The sequence below is a fragment of the Taeniopygia guttata genome, chromosome 2, assembly GCF_048771995.1.
Source record: "Taeniopygia guttata chromosome 2, bTaeGut7.mat, whole genome shotgun sequence".
NCBI lineage: Eukaryota > Metazoa > Chordata > Aves > Passeriformes > Estrildidae > Taeniopygia > Taeniopygia guttata.
This window is the reverse complement of record NC_133026.1, coordinates 21,666,295-21,688,296: the sequence shown is the minus strand read 5'-3', so window position 1 is coordinate 21,688,296 and position 22,002 is coordinate 21,666,295. Positions and strand designations below refer to the sequence as shown.

Sequence of the window (22,002 nt, the reverse complement as noted above, 5' to 3'; positions counted from 1 at the left end):
CCCAAACCTTTCTGTAATTTTTCACTTTTTGCCTTAGTGCTATTTTTATAGTCCCATTGGACTGTTCAGTTTACCTTGAACTGGAAGTTCACAGCAACACAGAGCCTTCCTTTTCCTCACAGGCTTCCATATAATTCCTTGAGGATTTTCCCTGGAATGTATGTTCCTTGTCTCAAATAAATTTATTGGTTTAAATTGCATCTGAAAAATACAATTATAAATGCCTGCATGGTGGTACACTTGGCTATAGCTTTCTTTACTGAACTACCTCAACCCACTTTGTCAGTGAGTCTAGAATTAGGAAACCGTGCTTACTCCCACTTTGCATGATACGTGGGACTAAGGTACGACTGCACTAGTTCTGGTGTAGTTTGTTTATATCCTAGCCTGTTGTCTTGAGTTTGGCTAGGATAGAGTTTATTTTCTTCTGATGTTTCTCACTGATGTTTTGGCTGTTGCTAAGTAATGCTTACCCTAAGTCAAGGACTTCTTAGTGTCTCATGTTCTGCCAGTGAAGAGCTGCACAAGAAGCTGGGAGCAGGGGGAGCACAGTCAGAACAGCTGACCCGAGATGGCCAAAGGAATATTTCCTACCACAGAACGTCCTGTAAGGTGGGGGAGTTGTCTGGGAGGAGCCGATCGCAATTCAGGGACAGGCTGAGTAACGGTTAGTGAGTGGTGAGCAACTGTCTTGTGCATCACTAATTTCTCCTGGGTTTTATCTCCCCATCTCTCTCTCTTTCATTATTATTGCTACTATTATTATTGTTATTGTTGTATTTTACTTTGCTTCAGTTATTAAACTTTTCCTACATTAACCCATCAGTTTTTACTTTTTTCCAGTTCTGCTCCCCATCAAATTTGGCAGAGAGTGAGCAAGTGAGTGGCTGTGTGGCATTTAGTTGCCATCTGGAATTAAACCATGGCAAAAATAGTTCATGAATTCTCTAATGTTTTAATTTTATTTTTCTCCTAGTGAGGGTATTCACCACAGCACAAATGAAGCAATTATGTACCCATTCGTCTTCATGTTTGGGCAACTAGCTGCCTTCTAATATTCCCTTTTGCATTCAAGCACCCCCTACATGATCTTGCTCATGCATCTATTGAAACAAATCTATTTAAAGTGTACATAGTGCTTGTTATGTACAAGTGTTTTTTACCTGGCCACACTACACTCTCTATGCTTCATGTGACTACCAGCTTCTATAGTAATCAACCCTCAATTTCCTCATTTCCATGTTGGAAAGTCGATCTATCTTTTTATACCTTGCTTTGTATGATTTTCTTAGGCTTGTTTGCAAGCTGGGTGTTTCTTCCAATGTTAAATCTACTGGGACTACCACAACCTTGGCAAGGGTGTGTGCTTGGCTGTTATTCCAAGATTGGTACCTCTGTAAGTTTCTTTTTGGTAGGCTTTTATATGACTTGCATTTTTTTTCTCTCAGCTTTTATTAACCTATGTTCAGGATTTCCTTTCCATGATGGAGGGGCTACCGGATTTCCATTCTGTGTTTGTAGATAATTTTTATTCTACTTTGGTAGCCAAATAGTTAAAGCTTGATGTATCCAGTCTGAAACTAAGTATGAAGGTAGGTCATTTCCTTAGAGTTTCTCTTTTAACATCGTTAGCAGAGGTTGTGTCTCTGTTGCTTGTGCAGAGTGAAAGCAGACAGCTATTTTTTAGTTTCCCAACATATCTAATAGAGGATTTTCTATACTTTTGATAAAAACTGGAGCCATTTGTGAACCACACAGAATAACCTGTGTCACGAAGACAATAACAGAGCTTTTATCCAGTGAGAGACACATAAAAAGGTAAAGTGCACTTCTATTCTTTCCAGTGGTTAAAAACCCTATAGAGCTAGTGATAAAGTCTTGCCTTATTCTACAGAAAGCTCTTATTTATAAAAGCCAGTGTGTATCCAGCTAGCCTAGATTTGATATATATCCAATTTTTATCTTTCCACTGGTTATGTATTTTAGTGGAGTATGCATGATATGTTCTTTAGTGGAGCATGTGTGATATGGACTGTTGCAAAGCAGCCTTTAGTGATGTCTACCCAAAGCTAATTGCCTATACTAATGCTAAACCTGTTTTTTTAATAAGGAATACAGGTTTTCCCCCACAAATCTTAAGAATCTCAAAGCAAAAGCATTTTATTTCTGTGTTCTTTAAACTGCACCATGTAGATCAGTAGTGACCAGCTGAACATGAAACAGCTTACAGTAATGTTCATCCGAAGGCCAGCACTTGAACTAGTGCAATTTTAATTTTTTTTTTTTAACTTCCATTCTTTTTTGTGAGATTTCTTCACTATTTTGATTAGTGGCTTACTCATTTCTGCAAATATGAGTTGCTTACAAAAATGTAAGGAACTGCAAAAGTGAAACAAATACAATTTTTACATGCATGGACTCTCATAGTCAGTTCTACCCTTTGCTGATTCCAGCATGACCATTCCTTTGACCTAGAACTATTACTGAATATTTCACTTAAGATTGTACCTGAGTTTTGTCATGATAAGCTTTGAAGCCTATATACTTGAGTTTTGTCGTGATTAGCTTTGAAGCCTATGTTTTGAGTAATGCTGGCTACTTCTTGAGTATATTCCCAAACATTCAGTTTTTCCATGTACTGGCATATCATTCATGTGTGGTATGACATAACACATTCTGACGATAATTTCATGCATCTGTATTATATTTGATCTGAAAGTCTGGAGGAATGTGGGTAAAACAACATTACTTTCTCTCACATCTAAATGTTTGTTGTTACCAGCTCTGCTCTGTTAGTGGAATTGCAAAGAAAACCTTGGTTAAATCAGTAACAAAATAACAGTCAAATAATCTCCTTAGTGTTACACAGATTTCAGGCATGCAAAAAAACTGAGAGATGGCTATGTTATTTAAGTGTTAAAATCTAACTTTTAGCTTTTTTATTTGCTTTTAACCCTGGACAAATAGGATGTTAAAATAATAGGTCTCTGTACTAAGATCTTGCTTACCAGTAAATTTGTTGATAGTGGATTAGAGTCCTTCCTCTGCCATTAAATCACAATTTCTATTTTTTCACATTTTAAATTACCAACACACAAAACTTGAGGAAATTCTGTTACCCAAATATCCACTGTTTTTGCTTCCTCCGGATTCTTAGTAACAAAACATCAATGACTTGCAGGAATCACTCCACCCTCACCTCCTGCTGGTCAGGCCGAATTTCACGAACATCCGTAGCAAAATCTGTAGCTAATCCATTTTGTTTCAACAAGTCTGTGCCAATAATTCCCTGGTGTTCCTAAAAGGGATCCTCCCATTCCTGAAGGAACAGGAGAAGGAGACTCCTGAACTTGGCAGCTTTTTAACTGCAGGTAGAGATCTTAATACAGGTACTTGAACATGCATACAATGCAGTAAGTTTTATCATTTTCCCTCTTTCTTGGGCTATAGCTGGAACAAATATTTGTTAAGGAGAATGCTTATTGATGCTACAGCATCAATTAACATCATGGCACTAGTGGTAGTTAATGCTCCTCCCTTGACCATCCAGTACTGATATGGTTATTGTCTATTTCCACTGGTTATACTGTAATTTTACCACTAGACCAGGGGCAAATAGACAGCAGAGTCTCCCTAGTCTTTGTTACTGAGGAGATGATGTCTGAGGGCTTTGCTGAGAGGGACCTATTATTTTCTGTAGTTCTTATTCCTCGTGATTTTTTATTTGCTTGACAAAATGAGCCAGCAAGGAATTTATGTATTCTATTCCATTTTCTGAAATATTTACCTCTTTTTTTCTCATATTTTACCACGTTTTCTTCCTGCAGTTTCATTGGTGTCTGCTAAAGGAAGTTTTTTCATATCATCCAAGGATATTTTGCGGTTACCATTACCACCCCTTTTTACATAAAGAGCTTAACCCACACTGAACACTGTTTTTCCTTTTCTGTTCCTTTTTATTGTTATTTTAAATGGAGACTGTGGGTCGTTTAAGGCTGTATTTCTGAAAATTACAGTCTGTAGACCTTTATGAAGATCCACAGGACTGGGATTTCCTTATATTATTTCTTACCTCCATTACCTTGTCCATTTTCCTTGTCCATACCTGCTGCAGCCAAATTTGCAGCTCTTTCCATTGTAGCTCTGCTTGATTCACAGGTCTGATAATTACTCTTGCTAACTTAAGTCTTGTACCACTGCTACATGAAAGACAGTGGTTCTATTTGATCAGATACATTCCCTGATGCCAATACCAACAATTATTCCAGGATTCACAGTATTTTACATTCTCATAGCATTCTAGGTGGAATAGAAGGTGACAGCCAAGTCTTCTGTCATTGATTGCTCAGATAACTGTTCTGAGACATCTGCCGACTAAATTTCTTATAGGAAATTGTTCCTGCAGTTGAGCTGATAATCATACTCCATTCTGAGGCTGTGCAATCTTTACTAGCTAAGGAAAGCTAATCCTTTAACCCCAAAACCCCCATTTTAAAAGTTTCTGAATTCAGTGGCCTCAAGTTTTAAGAAAAAACTCTTGTTTGCTCTGCAGTCAGGTCAGCTGCTATTGTTATAATAATCTCCCACATTTTAGAAGCAGCACAACCCAAAAAGGAATAACCAGCAGGGTGCATTTTTTTTTTTACCACTGTTTTGGTTTTAACATCGTAACTAGATCATAAAAACCTATTTTGTTGTCACTTTAACCTGAATTTTCAGTATAGTTGTGGTCTGAGTTTCCCTTATATCCTTGTATGTATAGTTGACAGTTGTGTTCTGGGCGACTGGTAATGAAGTAAAATGGCTTTCTGAGCATGCAGAAATCCATCTGTGCAGTAGAGGTTTCAGCGTGTGTCTTCAAGTAAGTAAATGGTTCACTGCAGAATCTGTAAGGTAAACCTAGCAATCAGAAACTGAGGATCTACTTTTAAACACCATTAGACCAGTATTATACACCCACATCCAAAGAGAGACAAAAGCCTGAATGTTGTTATTATCAGCTAGATCAAAACTGATGCAAAACAAAGGTAACATTTTTTGGTAAGATTTGCCATTATTTCCACTCATATTTTGCTGATATAGAAGATATACATATATATTTTTCCTTTTCTGTTCACTCCTCTTTTTCCATGTATTCATCTAAATATATATGAAGAAAAAGGGGATTTTCAGAGTTGTTACAAAGTAATTATTCTTTTCCTCTATTTCCTATCATGGTTCAACACTGATGTATGTATGAGTCATCTGATATAGCACGACAATCAGGTCCTTATCTGTATCCATGTGATCCACTGGGAGGAGATCAGTTTGCTTAGTGTACCATTATCAGAATAGTCACTACTATGAATATTGTGGTAACACAAAGGATGCTTTAATGACTGCTATAGTGGTGGCACATAAAAAGGAGCAAGATAAGTTTTACTGTTCTTGGGGTTAAAATGTTTATGGGGTACATTTTACAATGAAATCTTGGGGTAAGCATTATTCTGCCTGCCCAACTTCACCCTTTTGTGAAACAGAGGAAATGGTCAGTTCTAGTCCTAGATTTAATGGAGCAAGGTGAGCTCTGCAATAAATTAAATGCAATAGCACAAACCAACCCCCAGTGCATGAAAAGACCATGATGACTTAGACTTCGTTTTTAGGCCTTAAGGAAACATGTACACTTGCTTTCCCTGAGAGACCTACCATTCTTGAATAGTTCTGTTTACTTGGTATATGAATACAGTTGGAAATCTAGGAAAGCAGGAAAGTAGGTTGTAAATCTACTCTGTGAAACAATGCACCACACCAGTATCCAGAAAGAGATTTTGTCACATATATGTTTGGAACAAAATGAAGTACTGTATTTCAATAATATTTGTTCTTGTAAACATACAATTTCATATACACATTAGATGATGCCATTAGTGTGTGAGAAATTTTTCTGGTCCTGTCACATACAATAATAAACATCTTTCTTTGCTAATGTGTTGCTAGGGTGTTCCACGAATAACCTAGGCAGATACCTTCTCCTCCCTCTTGTGCACCATACCATGGAATCAGTTTCATTATAGGATTTGGCCTGGTTCTGCTCACACCTGCTTATTACTTCCAGCTCAGTGGATGTCTTCATGAACTGATTGTCAGCCATGCGTGATCACTGCAGAAATCATCTGTCTTCTCTAGTATGTGGCACAATTTAACATATATCCATCCTCAGACACTATGAAAAACCCTATAATGTCTTTTGCAAATAGCCCATGAAATGGAGTCACTGTCAGGTTTTTTCCTCTATTGGTTAGATAAAAGGTTAGATTAAAGGCTTTTAGCTAACCCTAACCCTAACCCTTAGATACTCACCAGAATTAGTTTTAAAAAATATTGATTTTCTAAATTTGGTTCTGCTTCATAGTACTGATTATTCAAAGAACCCCAGAGGGTACTCCCATTGAGGAATCTCAGTAACATTTAATAATCATACTTTGCACACAGGGAATCTCTCAATCCTTAGGATATTTGCCTTAGGTTCTCTAATTTCTACTAGAACAGCATTCCTTGTGTGCCAGCTGCAGACAATGAATGCAAGGAGAGTAGATTTCTTCTTACAGTAGGAGGTATCTTGGTTTGACTAAGTGCTTGAATAAGATGCTGAGAGCATCATGCTGAGATTCCTTGAACGTTTCCCATACTAACAAACTCATTTGCTCTCAGTGAATGGTGTTATGGAAACAGGACTGCTCTGAACACCTTATTCAGTCTGGATGAGCTGTTAATCATTCATGATTTATTGTTGACTATAAAAAGAAATGAAGGAATTACATTTGCTATCATGGTACTCACACAGGGTCACGTGTCATTGCATGCAAGCAGAATGTAAACTGCACAGAGGTCATGACACAGGGCTGAGTCACAAAGGAGGATCTCTAGAGTGCAAAGAGTGAGGAAGTTGGAATATGAGCAGTGATCACTTTGTTCCTTCAATTATCATTTTGTGGTGCTGCAACACTCACTGTCCAAAGCCTTGTGATTCAAGGGTCTCCATGAATATCAACATCTGGGGAGGCACCTACCTGTCCTTCTGGCTCTGCCTTCTACCTGAAGCTTTATTTCTCATTCTGTCTGGGAAGAAAGAAATCATATTATGATTTCACTGTTCGCACAGGGAAGGGGAGGAACATATAGGAGGCTTGCTGATTAGTTAAATATCTTATATGGGTGCTTTCTTCTGTTTCTTGGCAGGAAGATCTGAATTTACTAATATTACTCATATCAGTTTGGCCATGATTAGTACTGCCTAAGTTTCATTGATTGCATTACTATTTAACTTTTACAAAAGTTTATAATTCGATATCAGTAAGAAATAAATAAGAAAAACACCCTGAAATCTGGATTTGCAATGCAAAGTCTAATACATTCCCATACACTTCCCACTGAAACTGGAATGTATTTGTTTTTGTTTTTGGTTTTTTTTTGTTGAGAGATGGCAAGCAACACTTGTGAAAGCAGCACTAATATTTTGAAAGTACTGTAAAGTGAAGTGGAAAAAGAAGTTCTTCCTATTTGTTGTGGACAGGGAAGGGGTAACAGGTCTAACTTGTCTCAAGAACAATTCATTTTAGACATCCAAAAAAACTCCGAGTAGTTCACGTAGTCTGAAGTTCTCCATCTTTGCTTTTGGAAACTAACAGGGGAGGTACAGATTTCAAACACCTGTTAAGAAGTTAATATGTAATATTTGATGTGATCTGAGGGAAGGAGGAGGAACAGGATGGCATTTTGACATTATATGTCTTCCATACATAATGAACTGTAGCTATAAAAATAAACAAAAACTTGAAATTCAGTATTACTGGGAAGAAGCTGAATGAGAGGTTTTTCAGTCTCATAATTTCCTGTGTGATCTAAACATTTCACAGATATTATGGAATAGAATGCAAGCATTTAGAAAATATGGCTGAATATTATTGTACAAGGGAATAAGTCAATAGCTTTGATTTCTGTATAAAATATAATATCAATGCTGTTATATATTTCATATGCAGTGGGTTTGTAAACTACTTTTTTCTCAAGTGTTCAGCTGTCTGTGATCCAAGACAGAAGAGTAACCATCTTTCAGACTTCTGAGGAAATTGCTTAATTTGGAGCAAGAACTGCAAAGAAGTTGATAAAACTGGGGTCCTGCAAGGTAAGAAAGATTGCAGACAGAGGTAAGTCTCTTAAAATTGAGTTAAACAGCATTTTAGGGATTCAAGACAAAAAAAAAGATCATCATGAAAAGAAACAAAATCCTAATGGAAAAGCAGGGCTCTGGAAGGCAGCAATTCAGACCCAATGAGGATCAATTTCAGGGGCACTAGAAACCATCTCTACCCTACCTCACTGAGGACTTGGCCAGCAAAGATTTTCCCTGTTTCTTGCTCAGTATTTCATTAGTTCAACTTATCAAAAACTGGTAATGTATGGTAACTAATCAGTAACTGCGGAATACTTTTGAGCTGTGGGTATTCAGTTCACAAAGGGCTCTTTGTGCGTGGCGAAAGGTGCCTGTCCAATCAAAGCCACTCGGTGAGGGAAAGATTATTTGTACTGTTACAGTGTTACCAGGCATATCCTTGTCCAGAAAAGTTGTATGGAGAAAAATTTGACATGTCATAGAACTACATATTTTATTCAGATTTAAGTGGGAAAAATGTTTTCCACCTGCACAAAAAGTATTTTTTTATATTTTCCCATCAGTTTTCATTTAAAACACTGAAAATTTTTAAAGCCTCATGTTCTGTATTATATTTATTTAAGTTAATTTTTCTAACTGTAGTAATAATATGACTTCAAATGCAACTATCCAGCAAATAATGGATATGTTTTCAGAAACAAGACTGAGTTTGTAAAGCTGAAAATTGGCACATTAATAGTAGGAATCCAGTGACATTCGTTTGTGGCAGTCCTCCTTATGAAATTAAAAAATTAACTCCAAGTCAAATTACAGAAAATAAGAGTGGAGTTTTGTAATTTTAAAACATGCTTTTCAGAATAAATTTTCCTTTTAAACACAAATAGAAGCTTGATGTTTACATTAACTTGATTTGTCCCCACACTTCGTCCAGGAAAAATAAAACATCCAGCAACTACAATAGGCATTATTCTGTAGCTGAGCATACAGCACAGTTAAAGGAACACAAAACTGTCAGTTTCTAACAGTATAATCAGTGTCTTCACATAGGACAATTCTCATTGCTAGAATGGTATTCAAGGTGTCAAAATTCCTTTACAAATTATTATTCTTTTCCAGCCCTGATTAACAGGCTGCTAAAATAGAGCAGGAGTTCTAGTACCATAAATCAGAGGTTCTTCACAGATGTTCTGTTCTATGCTAGGGTTGAATGTTATTGCAGAACCATTTCAGAATTCCTGCAACCCTTTCCAGAATTTTGCCTACCTTGTTCTTATTAGAAAATCTAACTTTCCATCTTTAAAGTAAATAGAATTAAAAAATTGTTTGTATGGTTTTCTCTGCTCACAGTATATGCAGACATTGAAATATTTGCTTCCGTTTCTTGTCTTGTTTGCTAGTTTTGTTAATAAGTATATTAAAAAAGGTTAACTTTTCTTGATATTGTTGAGAAAATTTTGAAGGCATAGTGCCATCATTTCACAACAGTTTGTCTTTGATATCAAAGTTAAATTAATTTCTCTGTGTCAGTAGTTCAAATATCATCTGTCAATTTGTGATGTGCTGGGCTGAATCAAATAAAAAAAATGCATAGGTCCAATGTGTGATTTGTGGGATGAGATTTTCTCAACATAAATTATTTTTTAGAAGCATATGTAGTTGAAACTTCACCACAAAACCTGAGAACCCTATTTTTCAAATTCATTTTTCTGCAGTTCCAGGAACTCATATCTCATAATCAGTTTGTTAATAAAATATCAAGACATTTTTACACAGGAAGGGAGTTGGATAAGTAAATTTAGATAGTTAAACACATTGAAACAACCTGAAATAATTAAGAGCGGCTATGGTACAGGATGATCTGTATATAGCTAATTTAACTGCAGTCCAAAAATTATGTTATGATCATGTGAACTACAACTTAAATCACAAAGTCATACTGAAAAGTTTGGTGAATGATCTGTAAGAGCACTGGCTCAAAGAATGATCTAAGGTTCAGTTTATTGTGCCAATACAATCTCTCATTGTACTGGGGCGCCCATAAAACCATGCATTTATAACATAGAAGAGAAGGGAATTAACTGTGCTTCAGTCTACAAAATCAATGTTGACAGAACATTTCAGGGGGTCTATGATCACACTCCAAACACATGAAAAGTACTTATGCTTAAAATTCTAAAAAAGATGTGTGAATATAATGCAGAAACAATAAAAGTATGTTAGGCAAAGGGAAATTGGCTACAATCTTAATAAAGAGGGGACTGAGTAAATCTTATGAGTATATATAAGTATTTTCACATAAAAAATATATCTGATGATGCAGAGCTTCACAGAAATTGTAATATCCAAGAAGTATTGTTCTATCTTCAACTAAACAATATGTGTAACAGGAAACGGAGCATAGAAACTTATGACCACTTGCAATTTTTAGCATAAAATTAGAAGTTTTCCACTTGTATAGGTATTGCTTTAGACAAAGCCAACTTACCTGACCTCATGAATCACTTAAGTGAACTTTCAACTGGCTAAAATCTCTTAAAAAATTTACTCTGTAACACAATAAAGGTAGCTCTTTGAGCTGTAGTTGTCATTATCTTCATAAAATCCCACTGATCCACTCTTGGATAGGGCTGAAATGGACATGTAGCAGAGCTTCAGACAGTTCCAGGTGGATGAAAATTATCAGCCATTCTTTACTTGCTTCTGCAACAAGGGATTTGAATTGTCCAACACTTCCCATATTACCACATCTCTGTTTCTTCTAATCATAGTATAACAAACTTGGTTGAGAAGGAATTTTAAGTTGTTTATGAGCCTTAAATAGCTCAAAGGTCATAGATTGGTCATCTCTGTTTAAATCCCTTTTCTGTGAGAAATTTTGTGACTAGTAAGTAGAAGTTGAAAAAAACCCATTTTCTTTCATCTTGAACTATTAAATGATCAGGACACCCTGCTTTCAAGTCATCCTTACTTAGCTTCCTGTCAATGTCTACTTGAAACACATAATGTCTATACCAGATTTCATGCTTCAAGTCTTTGGGCTATAGAATTAAAAATTCCCCCTTGATGATATCAAAGATTGGTTAAAGCTGTGGGTAAGCTGTTGAGATAACTAAATAACTGATGTGGGGGAAGACAGTGTTTTTCAAAAACTGGCTTTATGAATCCTGCTAATGTATTTAGGGCAAAACCAGACTTTGGATGAGAAAGTATTTCTCCTTGGATAAGGTTGGCTGGCACCCATGTTGTTTCTAGGTGTTTTTGTACATTTTGGTTGTAAAGCAGCTACTATATTCACCCACACGATTTTTATGTACTCAGGTAATGTGCAGTGGTGATGCCTCAGATTCTGCTGTTGTTGGCTTATTTTACAGGTTTAATCTCTCCAAGGATGAAATTGTATATTCTCACCCAAATGATAGGTTTTAAACAAGATATAAGAGATTAGAAGAAAGATTTAATGATCTCTGATTTCAAATTCTCTGCAATTGTGTAGTTATGTGACTGAACAAGCTACAGAAGCTATAGAGAGTTATAGAATTTTGCATCTAAATAAGTAGATGTAAAATCCTGTATGTCCCAAATTTTCCCACTTTTTAATATCAATTTAGTTTAGCTCCTAGTGTGATAAAACCAGATGACTTTCATTTTCTTTGAATTACTGTATGCAGGCAAGAGAAACTCTGGTAAAAATTGCTCTTGTGTTTTATTTCTATTTCCGTTTCTTATCATGATTGCACTGCAATAGCATTGAGACATTGCAATGAGATAACAGAACATTCTGACTGATCTAGTAGCTCTCTCTATTTTCTATTTAAGGCAAAACAGTTGTGGAAGAACTGCATATACTATTCATTTTCTGTTTGTTTTTTTTTTTTTTTTAATCAATTGACTTTTCTTTAACGATTTTTACTTTAGTTTTTTTTGTTCCCACTGAAATAATTGGATCAGTCCATTAAGATGAAGTCCAGGAAAGCATTTAGGCACAGAAGTTAAAAACCAGTATTCCCAGTGACTGCTGTGGATGGACTTCTATATAAATATATCATAATGACTTTTGATAAATATGAAATACTTACTAACTCTTTATAGTCTGCTTGACTGACAATGATAAACTATCCTTTCTAAAGTATTCCTCAGTCTTATAAGACTATTCCAAAATGTTATAAAAACACTGGTTCACTAACATTTTGAGTTTACAGGTGTGCATGACAAAAAACAAAAATAATTTCTTCTGTGTAATTATCAGATTAAGTAAATCTTGTGTAAGTAAAATGATAGAAGACCTACCAAAAAATTAGTATAAACCTACTTGTCTTCTAAAACAAGTATTTTTATTTAATTTTTTGTAAATTTTACTTCTGTAAAAGTGTTGAACACATCTACTTAATACATGCATTGAAATAAGGGTTATGAATGCAAATAATTTCTTTAAGTGTTTAAAATATTTGTTACTTTCATTAAAGTAATGCCTACAGATACTGATAAAAACAATACATTCCACAAAAAAAAAAGAAAAAAATCAACAAATGGCGCATTTCAAACAGTTTAGAATATAAACATACATTCAAAAATCAGAATACTAGTTAAGCACATTTCTGCTGACCAGAGCTATTTCCAAAACACTTCTAAACTGAGTCTGAAACTCATCTCGCTGTTCTGCAGTTTCTCAAATGAGGAACTATATGCACTGTAGTAAAACCCTGTTTTCTTTCATGCTAGATGGGTGATGTTCTCCTGCATTAGATTTAGAAGATGGGAAAGGAAGCAAAAGATTAAAACAATATTTTGGTGTTACCTGGTTTCATTCTCACTGTTTATTCAAGAATGGATTCATCCTTAAGTGCAACAGTTACTTCGAGCATTCAGCAACATCTCTAATAAGGTAAAGAAGAATTCCTTTCAGTTTTAGGGGCATAATTAAAACAACAATACCTATAACAGGGAACTATTTCTGGTGGAAAAATAAAGTATTCAGGTTGTTTTCCCAGGGGACAATGAAATATGCATGCATTCAAGGACTAGTATTATTCCCTTTAGGAAAAGGGAAGTACAGGCCAAAGTGCATACACTTTACTATCCAAGATAAACGAGGCTATTGGAGTGGGAAAAAATCCAAGAGAAAGCTATTTGTTATGTTAGTCTTACATAAAAGGAGCAAAGTCCAACCATGCTGCATGTCCTTAACCATATTAATTCTGCTCAGGTTTGAATAATTTTTCAGAAGAGTAGAAACAAACCGGGAACAACCTTTCACGGTATGTCAGTAGGTTTTTTTAGATCAAATTTATTTTATAAATTCACAGATAACTAAAACATATCTAATTAACTGCATAGTCTTTTAAAGACACATTTAACTTTTCATTTATTTTGTATACCTGTGCTGCATTGCAGAAAATATTGTCAGAAATTGCAGGAATTACTACTACTACTATTATTATTATTATCATCATCATCATCATCATCATTAAAATTAAATTAAATTAATGATGGAGTTACCAAATGAATAAATACAGAATATAAATGTTTGTAAGGAAACTAACTTTAAACTTCTGGACTTCTTTCAATATGCTTATACTTGTGAATTATGAATATTCACTTTGCAATATATGATATTAATAACTTTACTGATAGTAATAAGTATCCATATTTTTCTTTCAAACAAATGATTGTTGAGATTACTGTCTTCAGCTTAAGAATGTGTATTTCTCAGTCAAATATTATTTTACAGGAAATTATCTTCACTAAATTCAAAATGCATTCTGAAGATGAGAAGAAGTATACCGAAGATGGAAATAGTCATGGAATCGCTGCTTCCAGCCAGGGTCATGAATTAGAAGACAAAGAGTAAGATTCTTAAATATAGTAAACATTATGTATTGAAGCTTATTAGACTCCATTACCTTGGTTTATATCTTATTTTAACTTATTTTGCTAGGAAAACTTAGTAAGAGAAAGCTTTGTATCAACATAAGAGTAGCATTGATTGGCACATTCATTTCATACAAAGGGACTATTTATTTTTTCCTTTAAAGGACTAAGTGTCCACAGTATTGACTAGAAAAACAATTCTAAAATATGACAGAAGTTATGTTGGAATGGATATATTGGATACATTTATGTCATCTGCTAAAAATTATCTTCATATTTTTAGTACAGCAGTCAATCAACATTTTACTTACCTTGAACATGTTACCTATTCCCTATCCACTATGTACAAAAGTTTTCCTCTCTTTTGTTTTGAAATCTATACAGTGCTTTAGTTCACAACTTCCCTGACCAGAGTGGAACCACCAGCCCACTGGTGTTGTTTCATCCTTGAAGGGGTGAACTGGGAAGAACACGACTTAAATTTACGGAAGTTAGGAGGTGATGCTACTTATATTGCTGAAGATTTAAATAGAAACATCCCAAAAATGATCAATAAATCATGTTCATTTCACACAATTGTTTAATGTAAAATTATTTCAATATTATAATCGAATGGAACTGCATTAATATGTTGAATTAGTATTTCTGCAAAGTGTGATCTGTTTTCAAATTCACTAAAACTACCACACTTTTTTTAGCAAGGCAAAGAAGAAGCAGAAGAAAGGTGAAAAACCTAAGGTGGTCAGCCCTTTCACACTGGTAAGGTTTATTCTCTCTATATGTGTGTACATATATGTACACACAGGCACATTTAAAAGTGTAACAAAAATGGTTACAGTTATGTTAGTATCCTGCATATATGCCAAATATGTTCATATTACAGAATATTGGCTATAGTAATAGAAATCAAGCAGTTCTTTTTGTGGATGTAGTTATACTAAAGAAGCTGCCTTTTACAGATAAGTATTCTTAGGAGTGTTCCCTTAGTAAATCATCATCTTAAACACACCCATACCAGATATTTGTTTGTGAAAGATAAGAATTTCCACGTTCACAGTGAGAAACGTGACCACATACCTGCACCGAGTCTGGTCTTGTCCCCCAAATTACCAGAGTCAGGTATTAAGCACATTAATTATCCCCATGAGTCATAATTCAATCACCTGAGCCAGCAGTAAAGGGAAATTCCATGCCACTGATTAAAATTAAAATTAAGAATTGTATGCTAAAAGGTTCCAGATTCTTTAAAAATCTCTGTAGGTTTTTTTTCAAAGACAACCTTTTAATATTTAATCAAGTACATCCTAGATCCTCTTTTAGTCTTACTGAAATATCATAGATTTTGTAGCTTTAGTGTGTGTAATACACAGCAATGACACTGCAAATAACAAATATAAAACTACAGTACATGATGGTGGACAGTGCCCAATGTCTTTGCTTTGCTATATCTGTTTACACTAGTACAATTACAATTACATCATACAACTATAATTTACATCAGTAAACTTAGTATTTTACCATACAGAATAAAACCAATGATTTTGTAATAGATGAGCTCAAACTTTATCAAGTTCAATGGCAAGAGGATTTAAGATTTCAATACCTTTTTATAATGTCTATTGTACATTAGGAATAGTTTTTCTGGCTGCATAATAATGAGTTTACAGTAAAAGCAATTATTGCCTTAGTTATCATAATGCCATTAAAATTTCCAATAATTTGAACTTTAAATGGCATATTTTAAAAGCATAATTTTTTTTATGCCTTGTTTTCCTATGGTCTTTCTTACCCAGGTGTAGATACTAGTGTATTAAAATGCTACATCTCTCTGGTTTTGAGAGTTTATAGCATAAAAGTGCTTATATAGAAAGGATTTATTCCTGTACATTAAAACTGTTTTTAAACTGTATTTCTAAAGAGATAAAGTTGTAGGTTTGGGACAGCAGGTGCACAGTGGATGGCTTTTCCTTTGCCTTCTTGACTTTGTACACAAAACTTTGTGTTAGCTTTCTAATACAACAGTTACAATGAATTTCTCTTCTCACTCACAGTTTCGATACTCCAGCTGGTCAGATAAATTATTAATGATACTAGGCACTCTGCTGGCAATAGCCCATGGAAGCAGTCTCCCTTTTGCGATGATAATTTTTGGTGATATGACTGATAGCTTTGTTTCATCTGGAGACAAAAATCCTACAGGTAAGAATATATGTGCTATGGCAAGAACAATGGCTCCTATTTAAAAAAGAAATGGGAAGAATCACGCATCTTGACAGGAGATACAGATGTCAGAAACCACAATGCAATGCTATGATGCTCATGTTCATTGTATTAGAGATACACTATTGGGGTGACATGTAGTGGGAGTCTCCTATAGGCTGCCTGAGCAGGAAGACCGAGCATATGAGCAGATGAGGTCCTCTATAGATAGATTGGAGCAGCCTTGCATTCACAAGCCCTGGTCTTCATGGGGGTCTGCAACCACCCCAATAACTGCTGGAGGAACAACACCAGTGGGCACAAGCAATGCAGGAGGCTCCTGAACTGTGTTGATGATAACTCTTCAAATGATAGAGGAGCCAGTGTGGAGAGGTGCTATGCTGGACTTGTTCTTGCAAAAAAGGTGTGGAATGTGAACCTGAAAGGCAGCCTGGGCTGCAGTGACCATGAAATGGTGGAGTTTCAGGGCAGCGAGGAGGTAGGACAGCAAGCTCTTTATCTAGAACCTCAGTAGACCTGGACCTCTTCATGGACCTGCTTGGTAGAGTACCATGGGATAAAGCCTTGGAGGGAAGAGGCGCCCAAGAAAGCTGGTTGATATTCAAGGATGACCTCCTCCAAGATCAAGAGTGATGCATTCCAACAAAGAAGTCAGGCAGAAACACCAGGAGGCCTGCATGGATGAACAAGGCAGCAAACTCAAACACAAAAAAAGAGCTTTGAGAGGTTAGAAGCAAGGACAGGGAGCTTGAGAGGAATACAGAATACCTGTCCAAGCAGACAGGGATTAGGTTAGGAAAGCTAAAGCCCTGATAGAATTAAATCTGGCCAGGGTTTTCAAGAGCAACAAGAAAAGCTTCCATGAGTAGGTCAGTGATCAAAGGGAGAGGAGATAAAATGTGGGTCCTGTCCAGAAGGAAACAGGAGACCTGGTTACTTGAGATACAGAAAAAGCTGAGGGACTCAATGATCTTTTGCCTCAGTCTTTACTGGCAAATGTTCCAGGCACACTGCCCAAATCACAAAAGGGAAAGGCAGAGACTGGGAGAATGAAGAACTGCCTGCTGTAGGAGGTCAGATTTGAGAATATTTAAGGCATCTGGAGGTGCACAAGTCCATGAAACCTGATAATATGAATCTGTGGGGCCTGAGGGAACTGGTGGAGGAAGTTGCTAATCCCCTGTCCATTATATTTGAGATGTTATGGCAGTCTGATGAAGTTCCCACTGACTGAAAAAGGCAGAAACATAACCTTCATTTTTAAAAAGGGAAAAAGGAAGATCCAGGGAACTCCAGGCTCACCTCTGTGCTCAGCAAGATCATGAAGCAGATCCTCCTGGAAACTGTGCTAAGGCACATGGAATACAAGGAGACAAGTGATGATGACCAACATTATTTTTTTAAAGGCAAATAATGCCTGACAAATTTGATGGCATTTTACAACCAGGTTACAGATTTTGTGTGTAGGGAAGAGCTTGGACATCACCTACCTGAACTATCTGCAAAGCATTTGACACTGTCCCAATCAATATAGTTTTCACTAAATTGGAGAGGCTTGAATTTGATGGATGGATCACTTGGTGGATAAGAAATTGGCTGGAGGGTCACACTTAAAGAGTTTTCCAAGTGGAGACCAGTGATGAGTGGGTTCTTTAGAGGTCAGTATTGGGACTGACACTGTTCAGCAGCTTTGTCAATGACATGGACAATGGGATCAAGTGCACCCTCAGCAAGTTTGCCGACAACACCAAGCTGTGCAGTGCAGTTGATGTGCTCGAGGGAAGGAGTGCATCCAGAGGGAACTTGATAGGTTGGAGAGCTGGGTCTCTGGAAATTTCATGAAGTTCAACAAGGCCAAGTGCAAAGTCCTGCATGCGAGTTGGGGCAATCCCAAGCACAAATACAGGCCGGGAGAAAAATGGTTTGAAAGCAGCCCTGAGGAGAATGATTTGAAGGTGTTTGTTGACAAGAAGCTCAACATGAGCCAGCACTGTAGGCTTGCACTCCAGGAAGCAATATCATGGGCTACATCAAAAGAATTGTGACCAGCACATGGAGGGAGGTGATTATACCCTCTCTACAGCTCTCTGGAGTGCTGCATCCAGCTCTGGGACCCTTATGGGTCCTATCCTTATGGAAGGATAGTTGTTGGAGTAAGTCCAAAGGAGGACCATGAACACAATCAGAGGCTGAAGCAACTCCCTTATGAGGACAGGATGAGCAACTTGAGGATGTTCACCCTGGAGAAGATTCCTGGGAGACCTTGTATCAGCCTTTCAGTACCTGAAATAGGGCTACAGAGAGCTGGAGAGCTACTTTTTACAACAACCTGTAGGATGAGGGGTAATGGCTTTTTAAGTGAAAGAGGGACAATTTAGATGAGTATCAGGAAGAATTGCCTCACTATGAGTGTGATGAGAGACTGGAACAAGTTTACCAGAGATGTGGATGCCTGATCTCTGGAAGTGTTCAAGGCCAGCTTGGATGGGGCCCTGAGAAACGCAGTCTAGTGGAAGGTGTCCCTGTTCATGGTAGGGGGTTTAGAACTGGGTGGACCCCTTAAGGTCCTTTCCAACCCCAAACATTCTGTTCTTCTATGTGTGTATGCTCAGGAAGACTTCTTAATCTCAAATTACTGTGATGTAGTTTTGTAGTCAGTGGAGTTATGACTAACCCTGTATTAGTAATATTCGTTCATATGCATTAAAATTTCCTCCTTTCTCCCAAATCATCTTGATTCAAAAGGAGTTGTAGCAACTCCAGATATACTAAACAGCATGTCGGAAAACTAATTTGTTAAATCTTCCTCTATTAAAAGTATTTACTCTTCTCTTCCTTTCCAAGGAGATTTTTCACAGAATTTCACTTCAGATATGCTTCACAAGCTGGAAGAAGATATGACAAGGTAATTAAAAATTGGTATTTCCTCTTCTTTTTTTAATGTAGCCACACATTTCTAGTCAAGCCATTCTTCTTCCAAGGATTTTTTGCACATTTTAAACAACACAAAATCAATGACCTTATAATATATGTAACTAAAGATTGGCACAAGGGATTATCTGAGGCACTGGTAAGATTCTTGAACATTCCCAGTTATTCCCAAGAATTTCTCTGTAATCTCTTGCTCTGACCCATCCTGACACATTTCAGGGGTGCTCTGTATCCCAGTGAAATCTGCATTGCCTTCCTTCTTTCTTCTCTTCCTCTGAATTTATGAAGGGCAATTGTTATGATAAGAAAATTATATGGATTATCATGTGTTGATACATTGAGCTATGGTGAGTCACTTGCAAAAAAAAAGTTGAGTTGTCAGATAGTACCTACTTTGCTGCCAAAGCTTCAAGTTCAGCTAAATCACTCTCTACAAGTACCTGAGAAGAGATTATAGCAAGATGGGGTTCAGTCTCTTCTCTCAGCTAATAAGCAACATGGCAAAAGAAAATGGCCTCAAATTGTGCCTGAGGGGGTTGGATGTTAGAAAAAATATCTTTGTGGAAAGGGTTATCAAACACTGGAACAGGATGTCCAAGGAGGCAATTGAGTGACCATCCCTGGACATATTTAAAAGACCAAGGGACATGTTTTAGTGATGGACTTGGCAGTGCTGGGTTAATGGTTGGATTCAAATATCTTAAAGGTCTCTACCAACCTAACAATTCTATAATTCTGTAATTATCTAGACTGTAGAAAATGCAGATTTAGATTATATGCTAGCTTAAATCTAGCATTCTAGAGGTGGAAACAGCAGAAGACAATAGCCAGTAGGTGCTTCTGCTACAAAACTCTATAAAGAAAAGATCTAATAAGAAGAAACATAAGCTGCTAATAGATGTGTTCTGTCAAGATGCTTTATTAACCATTGTACATACACTTGGTTTATACAGGATGTCTGAAGTTTGTGTGTTTCTTGTAGCACTTCAGGTTCTTTTCTTCAGGTTGGACTCTGTTCCTCATCAGATATTGAAAAATATCTGAGATACTCTTCAAGGCAATTGTCTCTTTTGAAGAGAAGGAAGAGATAAGGCATTTTCTGTAGTAACTTTTGCTGTTTTATATCAAAGTGCTTTATAATTTTGGGTAACAGCGGACTGTAAACTTATGTAGCTTCAGTCATTAATTTTTGCAATTAAAAACCTAAAACTATTTACACCAAAAAAACCCAAATCAAAATATACTCAAACAACTCCTTTACTGTAAAATAAATGAACAAGTCAGGAGAAGGCTGTTTCTTAGAAATGAAGAACCTGAATGTAATGAAAATGAATCAAGAGGGAATTGGCAATTATGCTTTATAGGAGAGTTTCTTGCTCCTGCAATATTTCTGTCATTCTCTGACATAAATGTAATGCCCACAAATATTCAGTGGAATATACTTGTTCCCAGTGATTTGAAAACAAATTTGAAGGCAGAATTGCAAATTAAATAATGTGTGCATGATTGAAGTTACCCTAACTGTTCTGTGTTTAGTAAATACCTGATGCCTAGCTGCACAACATTTTCAAAGTGTGTCTCATGTTTATTCCAAAAGAACTTTAAAAATAATTACTAAAAAATTGCTACATATGAAATTGTAGAATTTGTTTTGCCCATTATTTAATAGGTGAGTGATCTCTCCCTGCCCTTATCTTGAGCTACGAGCTGTGAATTATACTTTTCTCTTCTGAGTCTAGCTGAGGAAGGAAAGTAGTAGTGTCCTCAGTGAGCACCTGGAATCCAACCAGGGTCAAACCACCACAAATTAGCTCTGAAAGTACAAGCAAGAATAAAAAGCAGCCCTAGTTTCCCTTTAAAACAAATTTTTTACTGATAAATAGCAGCACAAGAATAGGTGTTCTTTTCCAAAGTTTCTGGATAGAGCCTTGAGTTGGCACTTTCACTGGTGTGACAAAGCTCTTTGCACCAACTCCTTGTTTTTTCTAGGAATGTTTGCCAGCAGGTCAAATAATGATTGAAACTGTTTGCAAGAACAGAGTTCTCACACAGGTGTGTTCAAGCACTTAACTTTACACGTGGACTTAGTCAAGTTTGTTACTCAAACAGGTTGCCTAAACTACAACTATTTCTCAAAGGAAAAAGAACTATTCTTTTTCAATGCAATGTGATTTACTCTCTGATAATTTGCAATAGTGAATTTACAGAATATATTTCATGAGCATGGGATTTGGCAAAGATAATAATCCCTTTGGATATGATTTGTCAGTAAACAAAGTCCAAGCATAAATCAATTCATTGAAGTGATGTAGCGTCATAAAGTAATTGTCTAAAGTAATTACTGCTGACTTTAGAATTGGTGTTCTTGAGTTTAGTTTGAGAGGCTTTTTTTGTTTGTGGAGTTTTGATGGAGCCAAATGTGATTGAGGTCAATATTCAACTAACCAGATTTCTGTTAGGCATTAACCTGATTTTATTAAGCAGTTTTGATTAACTGAATTTCATAATAAGTATAGTTTCAAGGTCCCTAACTGACCTGTATTATATTATAGCCACAAGAGATATTGGAATAAAATTTGAGAAGTTTAATTTGTAAAGCCATTCTCTCTTAGAGCAGAGCATTTGCACACAGATTACTGCAGTTGCTCCTGCCAAATTTCATGTTAAAATTCTATAAAATCAATAAAAGAGTGAAAGTCACAAGAGTTCACAAAAGGTCACGAGTCAAGCTTTTTGCTAATGGTTTACTTTTATGTAGATACATTATTCTAATAATTGCAGGTAATATACATTTTAAATATTTAAGCATTGATTTTGGTTGTGTTTTG

The 22,002-nt window shown here is 36.2% G+C and overlaps 1 protein-coding gene across 5 annotated transcripts in view; it reads left to right on the top strand.

Moving 5' to 3' along the window:
- The first annotated feature begins 516 nt into the window (after positions 1-516).
- Positions 517-22,002, top strand: part of ABCB1 (ATP binding cassette subfamily B member 1) — a 48,193-nt gene continuing 26,707 nt past the window's right edge. The window contains exons 1-9 of one of the 5 annotated variants that reach the window (XM_030264624.4): positions 1,091-1,818; positions 5,980-6,167; positions 8,053-8,167; positions 12,875-13,037; positions 13,359-13,410; positions 13,884-13,999; positions 14,722-14,782; positions 16,075-16,222; positions 19,088-19,148. In XM_030264624.4, coding sequence (XP_030120484.4) covers positions 13,908-13,999; positions 14,722-14,782; positions 16,075-16,222; positions 19,088-19,148 — 362 coding nt within the window. In that variant the 5' untranslated portion in view covers positions 1,091-1,818; positions 5,980-6,167; positions 8,053-8,167; ... (1 more) ...; positions 13,359-13,410; positions 13,884-13,907. Of the gene's footprint in view, positions 1,819-5,979; positions 6,168-8,052; positions 8,168-12,874; positions 13,038-13,358; positions 13,411-13,883; positions 14,000-14,721; positions 14,783-16,074; positions 16,223-19,087; positions 19,149-22,002 lie in introns of all 5 variants that reach the window. The other 4 variants (XM_030264625.4, XM_072925499.1, XM_004186218.6 and 1 more) reach the window with 4 other exon arrangements.